Below are 19,503 nucleotides of genomic sequence, written 5' to 3' on the forward strand. Positions count from 1 at the left end.
TTGATATTAGGGGTATTATGAATCGTCTAGTTTGCCTATAAGATTTCTTCTCCCATCTATATTGTCAATCCAAGAGATATGATAACCAGCTCTTGAGGTTTTAAACACATAAATCATCATCTTAGCCTCAACACCCAAATCCTCTTGTACACCTTTACGAGGCATTTCGAGTAAGCGCAGGCGTGTCTCATATTGAGAACGGGTATAAGTCCAAGGGGTTTATAGATTCTACGTGTGAAACAGATGGCTTCTACACCGACTGGTTATTAACACATTGGCTGAAGAGGAGAGTCGAGCTAATCCAGTAAGAAGGATTGTGGTAAACATATCGGATGCATCGCAAGACAGAGCTTGTGTCGAATAAAGCCGAACAGCAAAGTCTGTCAAGTTGAGACGAAACATTTGATCAGTATTTTGTGCTGGGGATGTAAGGAGTTATAGCTTAATATGCTACCAGTAGCACAGATTAACATGTTTAGATATAGGCTTTAAACATCTTGCATTGCCTCTACACTCAAGGGTTTCTATGGTGCCAATTACCAGATATGCATAGGTAATGTGAAATATATCGAAGCTTCTCCGTTACATTATTGCATTAAAACTCTGACATTTATAGACAATTCCTAACTGACGGGCAATCTTGACGAGTCCTGTTCGACTCGGACTAGGAGATCTAGGATCTCAGTCTAAACAAACGTAAGAGAAATGATGGATCTTCCCAGGAATGCCAAGAAAGGTGATAAAGAGAGTGGCTACTGTATCTTGTGACTATATTAAAGTCAGTTGACACTGAGAACAAACAATCGCTAGGGTTTCTCATTCTCACTAGGAATTCATGCTCACAAAATGAAATATTGTCAACAACATTATCTATTATACTGGCTGACAAACTCCGAGAAACTACTGAAAGTATGATTTTATACAAGCGTCTGGCTACACAACAGTTACATCAAACGGTATCGAGACACACGACAATATTACAATTCTGTATGCCAGTGCGCATCATCATGTACGTCTGGCAGGCTATGGCAAGCAGCGGGAGTGGTGAAGTCAAAACTATATTCACATCTGTTGGGCTCTGCAGCGTTTGACAACTGATTTTCCTTGCCACAGATAAACTTCACCTGGGGAAGATAGAAAGAGAAATTACAGAGGTTAGCTATATGCCAAAAACAACAATAAGGTTGGCAGAGAAAGAGGTGTCAAGCTGAGTATTATGGATTGTTATAACTAGGTGTCATGTGTCTTTTGTGTATCAATATGGCAAAGAGGAATGGCAATTGCTTAATAATTGCACCTGTTTGTTTGTCAGCCCATCATATAGTCAGCAGAAAAAACAACACCAACTGTATTACTTCAATCCCAGCAAAGGTGACAATGTAAGGTGACAGGAGTGTAGCATGAAGGGGAGTGTAGATTACAGGTAAATAAAAAGGAGTGTAGCGTGAAGGGGGCGTGTTGCTTAGAAGCCTGTAGAATGGGGAGAGAGGAAAATGGATAGAAGTGTAGCTTAAAATTTCCTAGAAAGGATAGAGACAGGTGTGTAGCTCCAAGAAAGACAAGCTAAAAGGAAATAAGAAAAAGGTGTAACAGAAAGGAAATAGGAGGGAGGAGTGGCTAGAAGAGGAAAAAATAAACATGGGTGCGTCATAGAAAATAAAACAGATGCGGGAAGAGAGAAAGGCATAAAGATATCAGAGTAGAAAAATAATGTAGAGATGGGGAATCACAGCACCACCTAATATGAGTGTATATCCAAACTTCTACATACATTTGCTGAGCGATCAGGGCCATTCCAGCAGTGAACTCCTTTTTCAAACTTCATGAAGCCATAAGTATCATCTCCATTTGCTTCCCATTTAGTGAACGTACTGCAACACACAACAGACTGTTAAGGCGTATGTATATATATACAGTCAACACACAACAGACTGTTAAAGGCGTATGTATATATATACAGTCAACACACAACAGACTGTTAAGGCGTATGTATATATATACAGTCAACACACAACAGACTGTTAAGGCGTATGTATATATATACAGTCAACACACAACAGACTGTTAAGGCGTATGTATATATATACAGTCAACACACAACAGACTGTTAAGGCGTATGTATATATATACAGTCAACACACAACAGACTGTTAAGGCGTATGTATATATATACAGTCAACACACAACATATCATGTACAAAACTATCATATGTAGAAGTGGTTGCAAGCTGAGGTTTAACCATACAAAAGGCTCAAGACTTGTGCAAGTGATTTGGTAACCACAAAGTATTTCCAGCATGTTTATAAATTTAGTACACATTGGAAGGCTAAATACTTTTGGAAATACGTTACAAATTTAACTACAAAAACAAAATGAATGCTATTCTCTGAAATGGATTTTACATAGCTAGGAAATTATTGGGTTGATTTCTGCATCGATCACTGGAATTTAAGCAGTTCTTCCTGTCAGAAAATAAAACAACAGGTGATAAAATAGTGTTCAACCACAAGTTTGCTAACGATGCCTTCCTTCAGCTAGAAGCCAATCTACAACCGCAATATAAACACGGGTGTTGAGTTGGACGGTAGAGGCAAAAACACTTGTTATGTAATGGTAAAATTCCCACCCTTATTAAAAGATAGTTAAAGAATGGATAATTGCTCTGCAATGGCCTGCCTCGTCAGTAAACTAAAAGGAAACAAGGTGTCAAAATAACATGTTAGCACGGTTTCACTGATGAGCTGGTGATGAGATGACAAGTGGAGCAAATGATGACAAGTGGAGCAAGTGATGGCAGGTGAAGCAAGTGATGGCAAGTGAAGCAAATGATGGCAAGTGAAGCGATATGCAATGATCTTCTACTACACGCTGTACATTGCCATGGGAGATGACTATAGACTCTATAAGTCAAATTGATTTTAGTGAATATAGTCTTTTGGAGATGTCGCCGACTTGGATATCACCTTGTGCGGAAAAATTGGAAACCAGGAGAGTTTTGTCACTGCACAATGCAAGATCTTTTGAGATGAAGACATGAGATGAATGATCAATGAGATGAAAACATAAGAGACAGGCCCCGGCCACAAATTAATGCTGTAACATAAAACTAGCTACAATTAATTACTCAAAAAAGGCACAAAAATCTGGAATGTTGTCCGGTAACATATAGGTAAACTAGCTGTGCTTTCCGGCGTTACCCGTGTATTAAAAATCAGTTTATAAAAAATGAGAATAGGAGTTGCCCGCAACTTGCTATTAGCCTGGCACATTGTCAATGGAAAATTTGAGTAAGCTTACTAATGAGAGCTATGCGTCTCCGTGACGTTACGCAATCACCCTGCGTAGTACGCAAAGCCGTTGGGTAATTGCTCCCATATAGCGACGTATATCGGCAAAGCGAATATATATACAGTGAAACTCGGATAACTCGCCCTCGGATATCTCGAACACATGGTTAACTCGAACGGATTTGTTTGGTCCGTTCCCACGCAATGATAAATTGCTTTAGATAACTCGACCTTTACTTGGTTAACTCGAACAGTTTTTTTGCCCAACGGCTAACGGAGACGGTTGTTATCGCTTTAGAATATCATTTTATTCCAAGCCATAGAGATAAGCAACAACGTTTAGTAGTTCTTAGGCGTCATTATTACCACCATCGGCAAAATATTTTCGTTAACGACTTTTCTAAAGGTTTGCAAAAAATCAAATTTCACCAAACATCCGCTTGGGGATAGCCCTCCGCAAGCAAGGAGAAGCGAGGTAACCTTCAGATAAACTTTAAGAAAAATCAGCAAAACTGGTTTTTGTTAAAACGCTCAAAAGAAAAATATGTCTTTTTGTTCTGAGAGTTTCAACTGCGATCAAGTTTTGCCGATTTTAATCTGAACGTCCTGGCAGTCACATCAATTAAAACAAACAAACGAATCTCAAGTAATAAAAGGAAAATATTTCTACTTTCTGATAAAAATTGTTAAAACATTACATGAGAGGTCCCTTGACTTGCAACAAGCAATCAATGCTTTTGATTTATATATAGTTTGTATAAGTACTGATAAATACAATAATACATGCACTTGTGACAGTGTTCTCATAACTTGAACGCTCTGATAACTCGAACACTTTCTCTCGGTCCCGTGAAGGTCGAGTTAGCCGAGTTTCACTGTATATGGATCTCTGTGGCCTAATTGGTACGGTGTCGGACTGGCCAACGGGATGCTCTGAGATCAAATCACCTTTGGTAAGGGTTTTTTATTCCAAGATTCTAATAATCGCTATAGCTGGAAAGATGGCTATTCCAGCTGCTGGTCAAGATATTTCGACCAGAGTGAATAAATGATTGCCCAGCAATTATGCAGTTTTACTTCAACAATGAGTAAAAAACAATAAATGATTTATTATAAATTGGCAGTAATTGGGGAAATACTGAAATGCTACGAGTTGATAGCACCCTTTTTAAAGTGTCTTTACCAGCTACCTCACGAGCTTATGTAAATATTAATATTCATGAGAGTACTCAATATAGACATGCAATATTACGTAGAGTTGTCCTCACAATTTTAGATTGAGGTAAAGTTATCCTAACGAGTTGAAGCAATCATTTATCTTAACCTCTCACCTTGGCTTCAGACAGGAAGACGGACACAGGTCTTATTATAGTAAAGATTGGCTGCATACACTAAATAGCAAATAATTTTCCCTTTAAACAATTTCTGAGTGCGGTCATTTGTTGAAAAGAACAGAATGTTGGTTAATTCAACAATATAGCTCTTGCGTTACATTAGTTTTGCTAGGTAAGAACACTTTTTTCTAAATATTTTGAGAAATATGCAATATTTTATTGCGCAGTTAATTCTGTATGCTAACAAATATGCTCTATGTGATTGTGTATCACGCTTGTGATAGTGTCCAGCAATGCTATCAAAACTTGATAAAATACTAAACTTTTTCTAACGTTCAGAGATAAAACTTTCAACAAGTCATAAATACTTTTACATACATTTTTATAAGTTGGTACGTAGGCTTGTTCAAAAGCTATCAATCATTTGACTATAATTTAGCAGTATTTTGACAATTGTGTCAATAAATTGTAATGCATTTGATATGATACCTCTCACATTACGGCTCAAACATGGTTTGATTATTGCTACGTTGCGAAGTACAATATACGCTCTTACAATGTAAATAATGCGTTCCAGAAATATTTTCATTATAAGGATTTTACGCTATATGAACGGTAAAATTCATGTAAATTGCCTAATCCGTTCCAAGATCTTTTCAAACTCAACCCTTTGGCCCCTTCAAAGTCAAGGATGCTTCAAAAAGAAAAACAAGACTTGACTTTTCAATTAATTAACAGTGCAGTAACTGTTGTAGTATCGATTTGTATCAATAACTTTTCTCCTTTTTTATCACTTTCATTTGGTTTATGGTCCATGACTACGGTGGTTTTAAAACAAGGTAAGGGGGGCGCACACCTGTAATGTCAATTTACTTCAATTTTTTCTAGAAAGCATAGTCCATTCTGCAAAGAAAAATAATAGAAAATAAGTGCGCTGTCAGACTGACCATTCGTCTATCCAACATCAGCGTTCCAAGATAGAATAAAAAATGGCTTTAGACGAGACATTCAGCTTGGTATATTGACACTTTAAAGCCTGCCCCAATCGATTGCCTTGAAGTATTTTTCAATAATTGTGCAGCTACACCTATTCTGTGCGATATCGACACACCTAACGATCTCTCTAAACTGTCAGGGTACTCATATATATGAAAGAGATAACCCTATACGTCATTTTCTCTGCCAGGTGTGGCAAGGGAGAAAGCAATATTTTTAAGGCTAACTACAAGATTCTTGTTATTCAAATAGAATTTGAGAACTCGCACTGACTTGAAATTTTACGTTATATGAAATTTCTTACATAGTAGGAAGCAAAAACTTTACAGAAACTCTTTATGCTACGTTATAGGAGTGTCAAATGTACTACAAGAAATAAAATCTTTGTTTGTCTTTCTTCATGGTGTAGTTGGAAGAGCCAAAGGATTGCATGAATGGAGGGTAATAGGACTAGGCTATTAATATTGATGAGAATATTCTAGAATATTCTTAACTATCAAGTATTAAATAGCCTAGTTAGGCACACCTAGTCTAGGTGAATAGCGAGACTTTTTCAGACCATATTTCTAGCATTTTTAGCACGACCAAATTTGGCCGACTGGTGATGCCTTACACACATGCCATAATATTTAATACATATGTACACAATACCTTACAGCGGTTTCAATACTTCATGGGGTAAAAAATTATCATTGAAAACATTGAAAATAAATAAAATGAAAAAAAAACAAAGCTCACACTCCCCACTCGCATATCCCTCTGTGAAAATCATTGTGTTAGAAGTCATGACTGTTCACTGTGTTTATCTCGATACATATTGTATAATGTAAAAGTGCGAAGTGCGTGCGGCCACCCTTCACCATGAATCTTTAACATCTTCCACTCTCAAAATTATCTAATAAACATAAAAAAGAGAAAACTGCGTACGATTAGCAATCATGTGACTATATTAGATATGAGGTTATAAGGTTTTATTTCACGGATTTTCGCTTAAGGGGGGGGGACGGGTCACCTGTCCCGATCAACTACGAAAAGTGAGGAATTACTGTATATCCACTAATACCAGCGGATATACAGTAATTACTGTATATTCACTGATATAAGCCATATGATTTGCCAAAGACAAGACATACCCGAGGTTAGTCTCTGAGCCACCGGTCTTAGGTCTCTGGGTAGCCTTCTCAAATGGACAGAACTTGTACGTGTATTCCCTGTCAGTGAACTCGTAGCACTCGTCTCGAAGTGGGTAAAAGACATCATCAGGTCCTAAGTCCAGAGCTAAGAACTTTTCTATGTCTCTGTAACAAATACAGTTCATCTGTCATCTCTTCATATTGATTTAAGCGTTCAGTCCTCCCAGTGCTAGTCCAGAAAACTTAACGGACGTCGCATTTGTTCAGCCAGTGTGCTGTATTTCCAGCATCCACCAAAAAAGTGGAATCAAATGAATAGAAAACCAATTGTAGCCTAAGTGTTATATTATGCTACAACTAGAGATGATAGTTATAAAAACATAGAATGAGAGTAGCAGAGTTATAAACAATATCAACCGGTTCCGCGACCATTCATGTAAAAACGTTCGTCGATGCTGGAACTATGATCTCATGATTGCACACTTGAGATCTGTATAAACATCGCCTTTGTCAATCATTGTTGTATTTCATTCACACAAAAAAGGAGCATAGACTACCAAATTCATCTGCTGAAGATTATCACTGCAATACACCATCAAGAGACATTCTTACCACAAAAAGACTGTGATAAGTCTTTAGTATGGGTATACAAATACAATATTAACCTGACGGTAACTGATAGAACTAAGGCTAACTAAACAACAACTGGGTACGCTGTTGTTAGTCACATAGATATTCTCTGCAGCAAGCATGCTGAAAGACAATCTACGGTCTAATCAACAGATAATCACAATTCCATTCTGAAAATACAGAAGCTAACAATGTAAGTAGTTCACACTCATTTTGTAAACAACCACCTCTGACAAATAGCTTCAAAACCTCGTCTGCTGGCTAACTATTCCACCGTGTTGAGAATATAAAAACATTGGCACAATTAACTCACTGTATTTGCCTATCCACATTGTTAAATTCGTTGTCAGCATCTGTGAACTCCTTCCTGGCAGCATCTGCAATATCCATTAGCTGACGGGTTTCATCAGGATATGGCGGCATCATAACATCATCGGCAGAAGATGACGACTCCTGGTCATCACCACCTTCATCTCCCTCCTCGTCAAAGTCATCCTAAACAAAGAATTCATGATTACTAGTACTCTGACTGTCCTGTGCACGGTGAGAGATCACTGTGAGAGATCGTCATGAGTCAGATGCAGTAACTAACTACAAGATTATTCCAAGATACAACAAGGCAGTCTATTGGTGCCGGTGTTGAGTCTACAAAGGTCGATGTCACGGGTTTGAAACATTGCATCGTACAAATACAATGTTTGTTCCCCAAACATCCAACTGAGGCTTTGGAAAGATGGACAGACAGACGGACACAGCTTTTCGACTAATGATTCAACTTTGAACAATCACTCATTATTGTTTTGCTTGTTTAATGGACAACAAAACTATGCAATTGGAACAAAGGGAGGTGAAAAAAGAGTGACAGGATTTATCGGCACATTACGTTAGTAAAAATGTCTGCAATCAATTCAACTCTTTGCATACCTCATCAAAGTCAGCATCATCATCATCGTCGTCCTCACCATCATGTTCATCCAACTCTTCCGTAGGAGAAGGCACGGGCTCGACAGGTGGACTCTCTATAGGGTCCACCCCCTCTGGGCTTGGCATCCTGTAAGAATCTTTTATTTTGGGCCAGACAGTAGTGGCGAAATGTTCAGAGTCTGACGAGTCAATCGCTTCTCCCACGAGGATAGTTATCTCCTCTTCTGATACTTGACCATCTGAGTTCGTATCAAACTCCTCTCTTGCCTGCAGCTCCGTTAGAGTCACACTAAAATGCAAAAGTAGCGGTTTACTACTAAATCCTTTCAATAAATTTTTATTATACAAAATTAGTTCACCATTCTAACATGATAACGGTACAGGCAACTGCAGCGCTGTAGATTTGCATGGAAATGCGTTCATTGTAATTTAGATTAAACATTCAGAAATTTAAAAACTATGAATCCAGTAAATGAAGCTTTAGGTGGTAATTAAGAAAATGCAGTGCTTGAAAAGATTTCTTCACTATAAATTGCGAAATAATGAAAGCAATTTGAAAAGACAGTTGAGACAGTAATTAAGTTTAAAGAAAAAGGTGTGAAGAAACTCACTGCTCATCTCCATTCGTGTCGAGCTGCTTGAACACATCCATGGCAATAACTTTCTCCTTCTCAGCCTCACGCAGTTTTTGCTGTTCTTTCCACCAGTCTTCATGAAGTCCCTTGGCAGCCTTCTCCGGCTCCTCGGCAGCCAATTTCTTAGCCTGTCATCCAATCAGATACATTGACAATTAAACAGTCGTAAGGACTCAACAGTAACTTACAGAAAATAGAAGAATTATTTTCAACATCTTTTATGTAAATAAATATTAGTAGCAGTTCATAACAAATGAATACGTTATAATAATATGTCTAGTACTTGAAGCTCTATACTCTAGCTCTCCTCAGTTTTGTATCAATATTCAAACCACGATGCTAAGATTGAGATGCTAAACATGATATTCTTTTAAATGCTAAATAAACCAAGTTGATTTGTTAACACAAACTCAACGACATCCTGAAATTTGTGAAAGACTTTGTAATTAGTTATATGCTGTTGTTACAAGAAACCCTCAGACTCGGCCAAGCAGACATGAATTAAGAAAATATTATGTGTAAACCAGTGTAAAATTTCAATCAAGCTGTTGAGTGACTTAAAGATATTCTTATTACAAGATATTGTTCATCAGTTTTTAATGGATTCCCCAATTAACTTGTATGATAAAGTTTTGCCAAAACCAACCGCCCTACTTATATCATCCTTGGTAGGTTTGGAAATTTCAACTGACACTGCAGGAAACGAAGAACTTGATTTATCTACCCTTGCTGGACTTTACCAGTCCACTGTTTCAGCTTTAAATTCAAAATATTTTAGTAAATTATGAAAAGGAAACAAACATGACAGAGTTATTCAAGGGGTGTAAGTCACCTCTAGCTCATCTCTTCGCTGCTTCAAGGCATCTCTATCCGGTCCAAGGGTAACGAGTAGCCCTTGTTTTTCTGCCTTAGCCTGTTTTCCTTGCTGCGAATACTCCGCACGTATTTGATGACCTTCCTCGATAAGACGTCTTTGGGCTTCCAACTCTTCCCGCATACTTTTGCCCATCTCAATGCAAGTATTCTATAACATATAATAACAGGCTTGCTCAGCATGTTCTCATGGTAATGTATAAATCTATGGACCGTGATTGAACAATGTGTACAATTTACTCTAGCCAGATTTAGGTATGGTAACCATATCTAATACTAATCTGTATGAAAATCATTTGTACCTGATCATCACACACTGTTCTTTCCATTATGAACTTATTCAATGGGTAGACAAATCCAAACTGCACAGATATTAATATTGATATAACTATTCAAACAAACCCTATGACTTTGACACGGTATTATAGTGAGTGTAGTAATATCTATGTAACCAACTTTGAAAGGGAAGATATTTATGGCAGCTAATCACATAAACAATGGCAACTGCAGTAGCGTTTAGTTCATGATTTGTGCCACTTGAGGTAGATCATGACATGTGTCACTTCATTTTCAAATCATGACAAAAAGAGAGATGATCAGTTAAATAAATAATAATATACTGCAATATCGCGTCGCTATTGGCCTTGTTAGGACAGCTTGCTAATAAAGCGTGTAGACGATACCTGGCAATCAACTTTATGTTCGTACTCGTCAGATCCATCACAGCAATCGCACACTCCGTCAGACACCCGTGATGAGGGTATAATCTCTGGCTTATAGCCTAAATTCATACAATAAAACTTTCCATTGCGACATGCCGCAGTCCCTGGCTCATCGGTTCCATCAGCGCAGTCGCAGTAGTCATCATTAATTTGCTCGAATGGAATGGAGAGACTGCCATCTAGGCAGGTAAATGGAACTCCGGGCTTGTAAAAGCTTCCCTCTATATAACATAAATCAAGTGAGTATCAACCATTGCATCAGGAACTACAATACATCGAGTATAGTTAGCATCTTGAAAAGTTATAAAATATATTTTCCATGCATACAGTTAAGGGGTTAAGGGTTAACTGATAGCATTTTAAAATTACTCATACAACTTTAGCATCATTTACAGCAATGATTTTACTGTTGAAAAGTTAGAAAACTTCTTCTCCATGCACATAATTAAATGCTAACTGATAGCATTATAAATTTTCTTATATTTATAACAATATAATCATGATATTTCATTTTTAGCAATGATTTTGCTGTTGGTAAAACTGGCTTTGGATACAAAAACTGTTGGTATGCAAGCTATTGGTTGTGACGTAAAGAAGACATTTTTGGAGCAAAACAGATATCTGCTGATTATCTAATGCGTAAACGTGGCACAAAGAAATATATAAAACAGCCACCATTTTAAATCTGTGCCTATAGTTTATTCGGCGCTTGACACCCACTTGAGTTACTCAATGCGGCAGATTATTAACCCTTTCACTGCCATCCATGTACAAATTTAGCTTTCAGCCTACTGCCAGTCATTTTACTGAATATTGCCGATTTCGTTGCATGATATGTACACAATTTTTTCAAATCCTATCAAGAACATTTTGTTATATATTTTATGTTGCCAACATGTTAACAAACAGAGCTATGCAAAAAATTCAATGTATCTATACTATGTGCATTGCTAAAGCTATGTGAAGCAATCGCTACAAAGCTAAAACGATCCTCTACAATGTTCCTTACTCTTACAAAACTATTACTTTCACTACCATCAGAGTCAGCGCTGTCACTTTTCATGATCTGAGTAATTAATTATGAATGTGAATCGACTATCATATCATCAACAAAAGCTATTCTGTTTCTAACACGGGAAGTGCTTGTGGAAGCCATATTACAACTGAAAAGTTCAATCGTCAGAAAAAAATGTTCGTTTTTGACTTGAAACGTCCTAATCAAAGACTATAATTTACTTTAGTGCCTTTGGTGAACTGAGGGCCAAAGTACACCAAAGGCACTTCGGTGCTGAGTACCGAAAGTACCAAAGTGTACTTTAATACTTTAAGCGGAGTTTAGAGAGTGACAATTAAAAAAGATACCTCTTATGTAAAGCAGACAATTGGTAAAACTCCAAACTATTGAATGACACAACATGCGCCTTTAATTTGTAAATAATGCAACAACTACTTGTTACAACCTTAAGGTACTATTAAAATTCATCATTAAGTAGCCTACATATTTACACAAACAGAGGTTGAAAAATTTAATAATATAATTTAAAATGCAACTTGACTTGCTTTGACCCAAAGTTGGCTCCAGTATTTTTATAAGTTTTACTAAATTAATATGTTGGGGTTAATCAGTGCTTTATACAGATGAACTGTACAGGGATGCAGTGGAGTTGGGCGACCTTTTCCTCAGATGAGGGAGAAGGAAATAATGTTGTCTACACACATACATTACTTACAAGTGACTACAACCTATCTAGGCTTGAAAATAAAATAAAAATTCTTGTTTTTTATATATACGGTATGATACATCTGCGGGAATTACATGGATATTTACTAGAATAAAAAAATTCCCTTTTTCTCACTAAAATGAAACAAGGATTTATCCGCAACATACTATGATGACATTTGCCTCAGTCCATCTAATAAAACTAATTCTATTATAAAGGAGAACTTGAATTGGTCCAAGCAAAAATGAGGAGCAACAGTACCTTTTCAGGTAGAATACGATTTGTTAAAAGAGATATCATCATTAATGTCAATGATTACCGTTTTAATAAATTTTCTATCTAGCTCCTATCGCCAAACCTCAAGTGTATCTAGAGCATGTTCTATCATACAGTTGGCGACACTTTCTGACTGCCATAGTCTGAAAATATTTAGTTTGCATACTGCAGATTGAAACCTGGAACAAACGCTAAAACGTGTGACACCACGCTTTCTCTGACATTTATATTAAAGTAGATATTGTTTGTGCAAATTCTGTCAAAAATGGCTGACAACACGCCCGACTTGTCAGTTTCTTGTAAAAAGTATTACGCGTGAATTTTAGCACTGTATTTCCCCGGCGTAGCAAAAAAGTACTCTTATGTATTGCACATAGCTCGATGTTCGCATTTCGGGCAAAGTATAAGTAGTACTATACATAGCATATAGTAAATTGAAGTAAAGCATACTCGGTACACAACTCTTGCATGCACTTCAATTCTATCAGTAATTGTATATTATTTGAAGCTGGGACACCAAATAAAAGGTGCACCATTTCCCCTAAGCCTTCCAAAACATAGGCACTGCGCGTTTTGGGAGATAGTCGTGTTTTTCAGAGCTCTTCGAAAATTTCAAGATTTCTTTTTACAATTTCTTTCACATACCTTTTATTACCCCTTTTTATTATCCTTTATTTATATTTTATTAACAGTAACACCAACAGACAAAATACTTTACTGTGGACAGGCAGTTCGGCCGCTTTGGGCACTGCCTTGACTGGTTGACTTTGAGTGGCCAATGGTGGGCCCTTGGTTTCATCAAGGAGTTTCACTGTCTTGCTAGCAATGTCAAATAGAACCCCTAGAGGTAGAAATGCAGTTCAGACTGCTAGTGCCAGTGGTAAAAAATCAGATAGATCTAGATTGGGTAGCAATAGTAGTATTTCTGGCAGTGGCATAAAGACCTCTGCAAATAAACCTACTTCCCACACTTGTGGAGCTTGTGATAAGGTAGTATCTGAGGAGGGAATCGAGTGTGAAATATGTGTCACATGGTTTCACTATTCGTGCACGAAGTTTAGTAGGGAGTTAGCCAAGTCTTTAGCAATACCTGGGGTGCATTGGCACTGTGTTGGGTGTGACCACCCAAATTTCAAGACCATCGAATCCAGAATTGAGAAACTAGTTGCTGGCTCTCAACAGCACGACCAATCATTAATAGATGTTGACGGGCTAAAGGCTTTTGAACAAAAAGTTGGTACCTCTCTGATTGAAATTAAAGAACAAATCACTGAAACATTAGAAACAAAACTTGCTACTACCCTAACCGAGTTCAGAGTTCAATTAAATGCAACAAACAATCTCATAGAACATCTAAAGAATTCCTGCACTAATGATAACATTGATCTTACTCAGACAGAACAACAGCCCATGGGCACCGGCTCTGCTCACATTAAAACTTTTAGCTCAGTAGTCAAATCATCAAATCGGCCTGATGCCACACTAGTGAGCCATCCAAAAACGGCTAAACTTCGTCCTAATAGAGTGGATTTTGATCCCAGCAAATGTGTTGTTGTACATAGCTTTGGCAACAAAGCTCTGGCGCTCAATCATGTGGCCATCAGGCACAGTATCAGCAACCTGTTAGACAATCCGATTATTATGTTTTTGAATCGGTTTGAACATGACAAAAACGACCCTAAACTAATGATACAGTTTGAGAAATCTTCATCTGTTGATCAGCTACTGGAAAAATGGAATCCCACAACTGAAAATTGTAAGCTAAGACGCCCTCAAAGACCTTCACCGCGCATGGAAGGTATTTGCTTTGGGGTCCCTGAAAATATTTCCGAAAATGAATTACTCGATTATGTTAAGTTAACTTACCCTTCTTGTGATAAGGTTGTCAGATTTATGTCTAGGAACAAAACAGCTTCCGGTACCGTAAAATTTATTTTTAAGGAAATGAATGATCTGCACAATGCAATTGAGGATGGGATTTATATCCAGCAACTTTGCTTAAAGCTAAATGTCGAGAGGGCCCGTCCACCCAAGCCAAGGCCTCTTCAGTGCTACAAATGCTGGGGGTATGGCCATCTCGCATCAAAGTGCTCTTCTGACAAAATTTGTCGCCGTTGCAGTGAGGAAATCCCTCCAGAGAATGACCACAAAAATTGCACTAACCCTCTAAAGTGCTGTAACTGTGGGTCGTTGGATCATGATGCAACGAGCCACGGTGACTGCCCTTTGTTTGAGAGGGTTCTCCAAAAATTATCAAATAGGGAGACCATTAGAAATACTCAGCCATGACATTGATTTTATGGAACTGCAATAGTATCCGAAATAAAACACACTATTTGGAAACCCTTGTCCGAGACTACAGTCCACTTGTCATCGTACTCACTGAAACTTGCTTGGATCCACTGGTTTCTAGCAATGAGCTAAAGTTAGGGGATTATGAAATTTTTCGCAGAGATCGGCCAACAAAAGGCGGTGGCATTTTAGTCGCAATAAAATTAACTAAAGATGTCCAAGTATTGAGTTCCTTCGTTGATCCCCTTGAGGAAATGCTTGTTGTCAAGTTGATTATTTACAGCATCCGTGTTTGTTTCGTGGCATACTATCGTCCTCCAAACTCAACTCAAATGAGTTCGCTTTTTAATTTTTTTGAGGATAGTGCAGATAGTAATTTTGTTTTACTGGGTGATTTTAATCTTCCCGAGATCCAATGGACCCTTGATAAGCCGGTCGTCTCGCAAGGTGGCCGAGGGCTAGCCAAACAGTTTTTATCTTTTGTTTCAAAATATGATCTTGCGCAGCATGTAACTTTTTCCACCTATAGCAGAGGCAATATACTTGATTTGATTTTTTCGAATTTTAAGCCCTGCCCTATTTTTAAGGATGCCGATGTTGGCCTCTCGGACCACACAACCTTGTGCTATGATTTTTCTGGTTTTTTGCCACAAACTGTTCCTCAGGTTTCCCGCACGACTAGAACGCTTTTTGATTTTGGCAAGGCTCAAGTAGTTAGCATAAGGGAACAAACAGCAAATCTTTATAACCATCTTCAAGCTCTAGTGAGTTCAAGTACAACAGATTTTTTATGGAACATTTTTAAGCACAACATTTTAAACATAGCTAATTCACTAATCCCAGAGCGGAAACCAAGAACTAAGAGATTTTGGCTGTCACGAGAGGCCAGGACAGTGAGTCGTAAGAAAAGAAGACTCTTCCACACTTTCAAAAAGTACCCTACCCCCCACAATTTACAACAACTAAAAGCGATTGGCAATTTATCCAAACGCCTCATTAAAAGGGATTATAACAAATTTTTAGAATCACACATTACTGACAGCCTTAATAATGGGGACTCAAAGCCTCTTTTCCAACTCGTATCCAAGGCAGCAAAGGGGGGAAATAGCTCAAACATAAATCACTTACACAATTGTGTAACTGATTCAGATATGGCAATGTGCTTCGCAGAGAATTTTAAATCCGTTTTCACTGTCGATGACGGCCTCACTCCTGAGGTCTCGGCCACTATGTCTGATAGGGCTGTTGACTCGCAGGCAGATATTGATATTGGTGAGGAAGGTGTTCTGGCCATCCTGAAATCTCTCAACCGCCGTAAAGGCTCAGGCCCGGATAATCTCAGTCCTGCACTACTTAATTTTTTAGCTACAGACATAGCTCCTACTTTGACACTAATTTTTAATCATTCCCTAAATACAGGGTGTGTTCCAAGAGACTGGAAATGTGCAAACATCGTACCTGTTTTCAAAAAAGGCGACAGAAAAGCACCGCTTAACTACAGGCCAATTTCTCTGACTAGCGTCCCGTCGAAGTTAATTGAGCATATTATTGCTCACAGCATACGCAACTTTCTCGATCATAACAACATCCTAAGTGAAACTCAACATGGTTTCCGCAAAAAACACAGCTGTGAATCACAGCTTATTCATACAATATCAGATTTAGCTTCTTATAACAATCACAATACTCAAGTAGACGTTTTAGTTCTAGATTTTAGTAAAGCCTTTGATACGGTCCCTCACAATAAATTATTGCATAAACTTTTATACTATGGCCTAAATCCAAACATAGTGGCATGGATCCGAGACTGGCTCTCGGGTCGAACATTCAGGGTCATCGTTAATGGTTGTCTTTCTCAGCCGACCCTGGTGACCTCGGGTGTGCCTCAGGGCTCAGTGCTCGGACCACTACTTTTTCTCATTTACATCAATGACCTGCCAGATGCTTTAAACTGTCCATCAACATCTATACGCTTATTTGCCGATGATGCCATCCTTTACAGGCCTGTTAGCTGCGTGTCCGACAGCCAAGCATTGCAGGACCAGTTGAGCAGAGTTGCTGCGTGGGCCGGATCTTGGCAGCTAAAATTTAATGTAGCTAAATGCACATCCACGTCAATGGAGCCGGTTAAATTTTTGCATACATACAGTTATGGAGGCACTCCGCTTATTTCATCCCATTCCTTTGTATACCTGGGCATACAGGTTTCTAAATCGCTCAATTTTAGTGATCATATAAATTTTATTATGCGTAAGGCTAATGCCACCCTTTACATGCTTATGCGAACTCTCAAAGGAACTTCCCATGCTGTTAAGAGAACGGCTTATTTTAGTGTATGTCGTCCTTTACTGGAGTATGCTTCAGAGGTGTGGAATCCACATTTTATGTACATCATTAGGGATTTAGAAACCATAAACAGAAGAGCGTTCAGATGGGCAAACGGTTTTAGAAAGTATGACAGTATTACATCTTCAATGGAAAACATGTCTTGGCACACTCTTGAAGAGAGAAGATGCACTAAGGATAAAAACACTTTACTGAAAATTTTAAATCAAGACCTTATGGTCGATTTTAAAAAGTTTACACTGTGCAACTCCGCCTATTTTACTCGTGGGTCTAATATTAGGCACACTATTAATACAGATGCCATGAAGTTCTCATTCTTTAACCGAGTCATGAAGTTTTGATATATACATGGAACAAGCTCAATAGCAGATTTTATCTAACTCTCGATTTTACAAGAATATCTGATCTCTTTTATCGTTATAGTCGCATCTTATCTCTAAAGGCTTATCGGACCACAAGAGATATTTTATCGAGATAGATAGATAGTTGCAATTAGATAAAATCACAAAAGCAGCGAGTAACTGCACCAGTAAGAAATCTACCAAAAAATTCGGTCAATCAGGAAAACCACAGCTTCGGCATTCGTCTGAATTGAATAGCTAATACATGAAAAAACGATAGAAAAAAGCATGCTTTAATGTTAGGGGTAACACTCTAATACTTCAGATTGTTGTGACCATTTAAACTGTTAGCAGTGTAATTAAATGAACATACTAGATCTGCTAACTCCACGAGGAATAGGCTCAGAAGCAATCGAGTTGGAGGCACAAGAGGAAAATGCCACAAACAATAAAAGGGTTTGCCACACCATTTTGATAATAGCCGGATATAGCTGATGGAAAAAAATAGTTGCGAGACAAATAACAATAAAATCGGAATGTTACGAGCGGCAAATACTTGTAAACACATGCTACCGATTAACAGAGAGTTGAGATAAAAGTCTAAAAATTATTACTGCGAGACAACAACTCCAAACTTTCATGAATGGCTAGTTTTGAATGAGGAAACAATTACGTGTACTACTATGATCCTGCCATCATGGTTGTTGAAGATTGTGAAAAGGAAAGATTCTTTTGTAGATTTGAGTTGGTGTAAATATTTTTGCAAGGCTTACAAAATTGAAAAATGGTCCAAGTAGCATTTAAAAGCATTACATCGCATCTTCTATCTAAAGAGCTTGCTAAAATTTCCTCTCACAAACTTCTTTAATAAAATATTGTCAAAGTCCAACTACAGCCCTCTCCACAGCCACAAAATTTTCATAATATTATGTCAGTGTGGCAGTCTTGTAAAAACAATAATACATGCCAAATATTAGCATGCCGAATATTTAATAAGAATCATCATTTATATTCACGTGACAGTTGTCTTCCCATTCCCAATGAAGACTGCAACAAGGATACAACAACTTCAACCCTGATTTGATTTTACCTTCACTTGTTGGTGCATGCAAAAATAAGTATTAATTCGTTGGCCTGTGTTAATAAGTAGTTGTCTTCTTTGCTTCTCAATGGTTTAACCTGATATCAGATATCGACATAAGTAATAATCAATTATGCTTTACCATGAGTTATCTGCTCTATACTCCAACGTTTTCTTAAAGCAATATTGAGTATTTTTTGTACTGTGTTCTTTCAGAATTTGTCACATATGGTATTTTAATAGCAATTAGATTGCATGTGAAACAAATAATTATAGATTTTGAAATAATTTCACATCTCCAGATACTGCTCAGCCAGTAATACTATTGCATAAACATTAATATCAGAGAAACTTAGTACAGTATTGTTTCCCTACAGTATCTTTTCTTACTGTCAATGAGTATTTGGAATTCTATTACCTCTAACTGTCTAACACATACCAGTTAGTTAGCCAGCCTCTGCAATATTATAGTTTAACTGTTGTTTGTGCGATTGTGTAATACCATGAATAATGAGAGTTATTATGCTAAAACATTTTTCAGTTAAACTTTGATTGTTCAGACATTTTGTGAAACAGTTTTTGTTAATAATACTTTTGTTGCCAGAGATTACTTGATTGGCCTTGACCTATACAAACTAATAAAAAATTTATTAGTTATAATCATAATATAACATATTTATGTAGTCTATTTATTTTAATTATATACAATGGAATATTGCGGAAATTAGAAAATGAAAACTTTATTGGAGATGAATAAAAAAAACTGGCAGCAAGTCTATTTGTGTGGATAAAGTCAAATTTTGTGCAGGGTATGATATAGTTATACTATAACATTGGTATACCATAGCATCATGTGTGACAAAAAAATTGTTATGAAGCAAGTTTTACTTATCAGTATGCACAAAATAAAC

General features: G+C 37.5%; 1 protein-coding gene across 1 annotated transcript; it reads right to left on the minus strand.

Moving 5' to 3' along the window:
- Positions 1-753: 753 nt before the first annotated feature.
- Positions 754-18,011, minus strand: LOC137401458 (glucosidase 2 subunit beta-like). Its single transcript, XM_068087813.1, has 9 exons — positions 17,885-18,011; positions 10,497-10,756; positions 9,773-9,964; positions 8,917-9,068; positions 8,306-8,594; positions 7,695-7,876; positions 6,752-6,916; positions 1,772-1,871; positions 754-1,124 (listed from the first exon to the last, which is right to left on the minus strand). The coding sequence occupies exons 1-9, from the start codon at positions 17,979-17,981 to the stop codon at positions 978-980; spliced, it is 1,584 nt and encodes a 527-aa protein (XP_067943914.1). The 5' UTR covers positions 17,982-18,011; the 3' UTR covers positions 754-977.
- Positions 18,012-19,503: the final 1,492 nt, after the last annotated feature.

Source organism: Watersipora subatra, chromosome 1, assembly GCF_963576615.1.
Source record: "Watersipora subatra chromosome 1, tzWatSuba1.1, whole genome shotgun sequence".
Lineage (NCBI taxonomy): Eukaryota > Metazoa > Bryozoa > Gymnolaemata > Cheilostomatida > Watersiporidae > Watersipora > Watersipora subatra.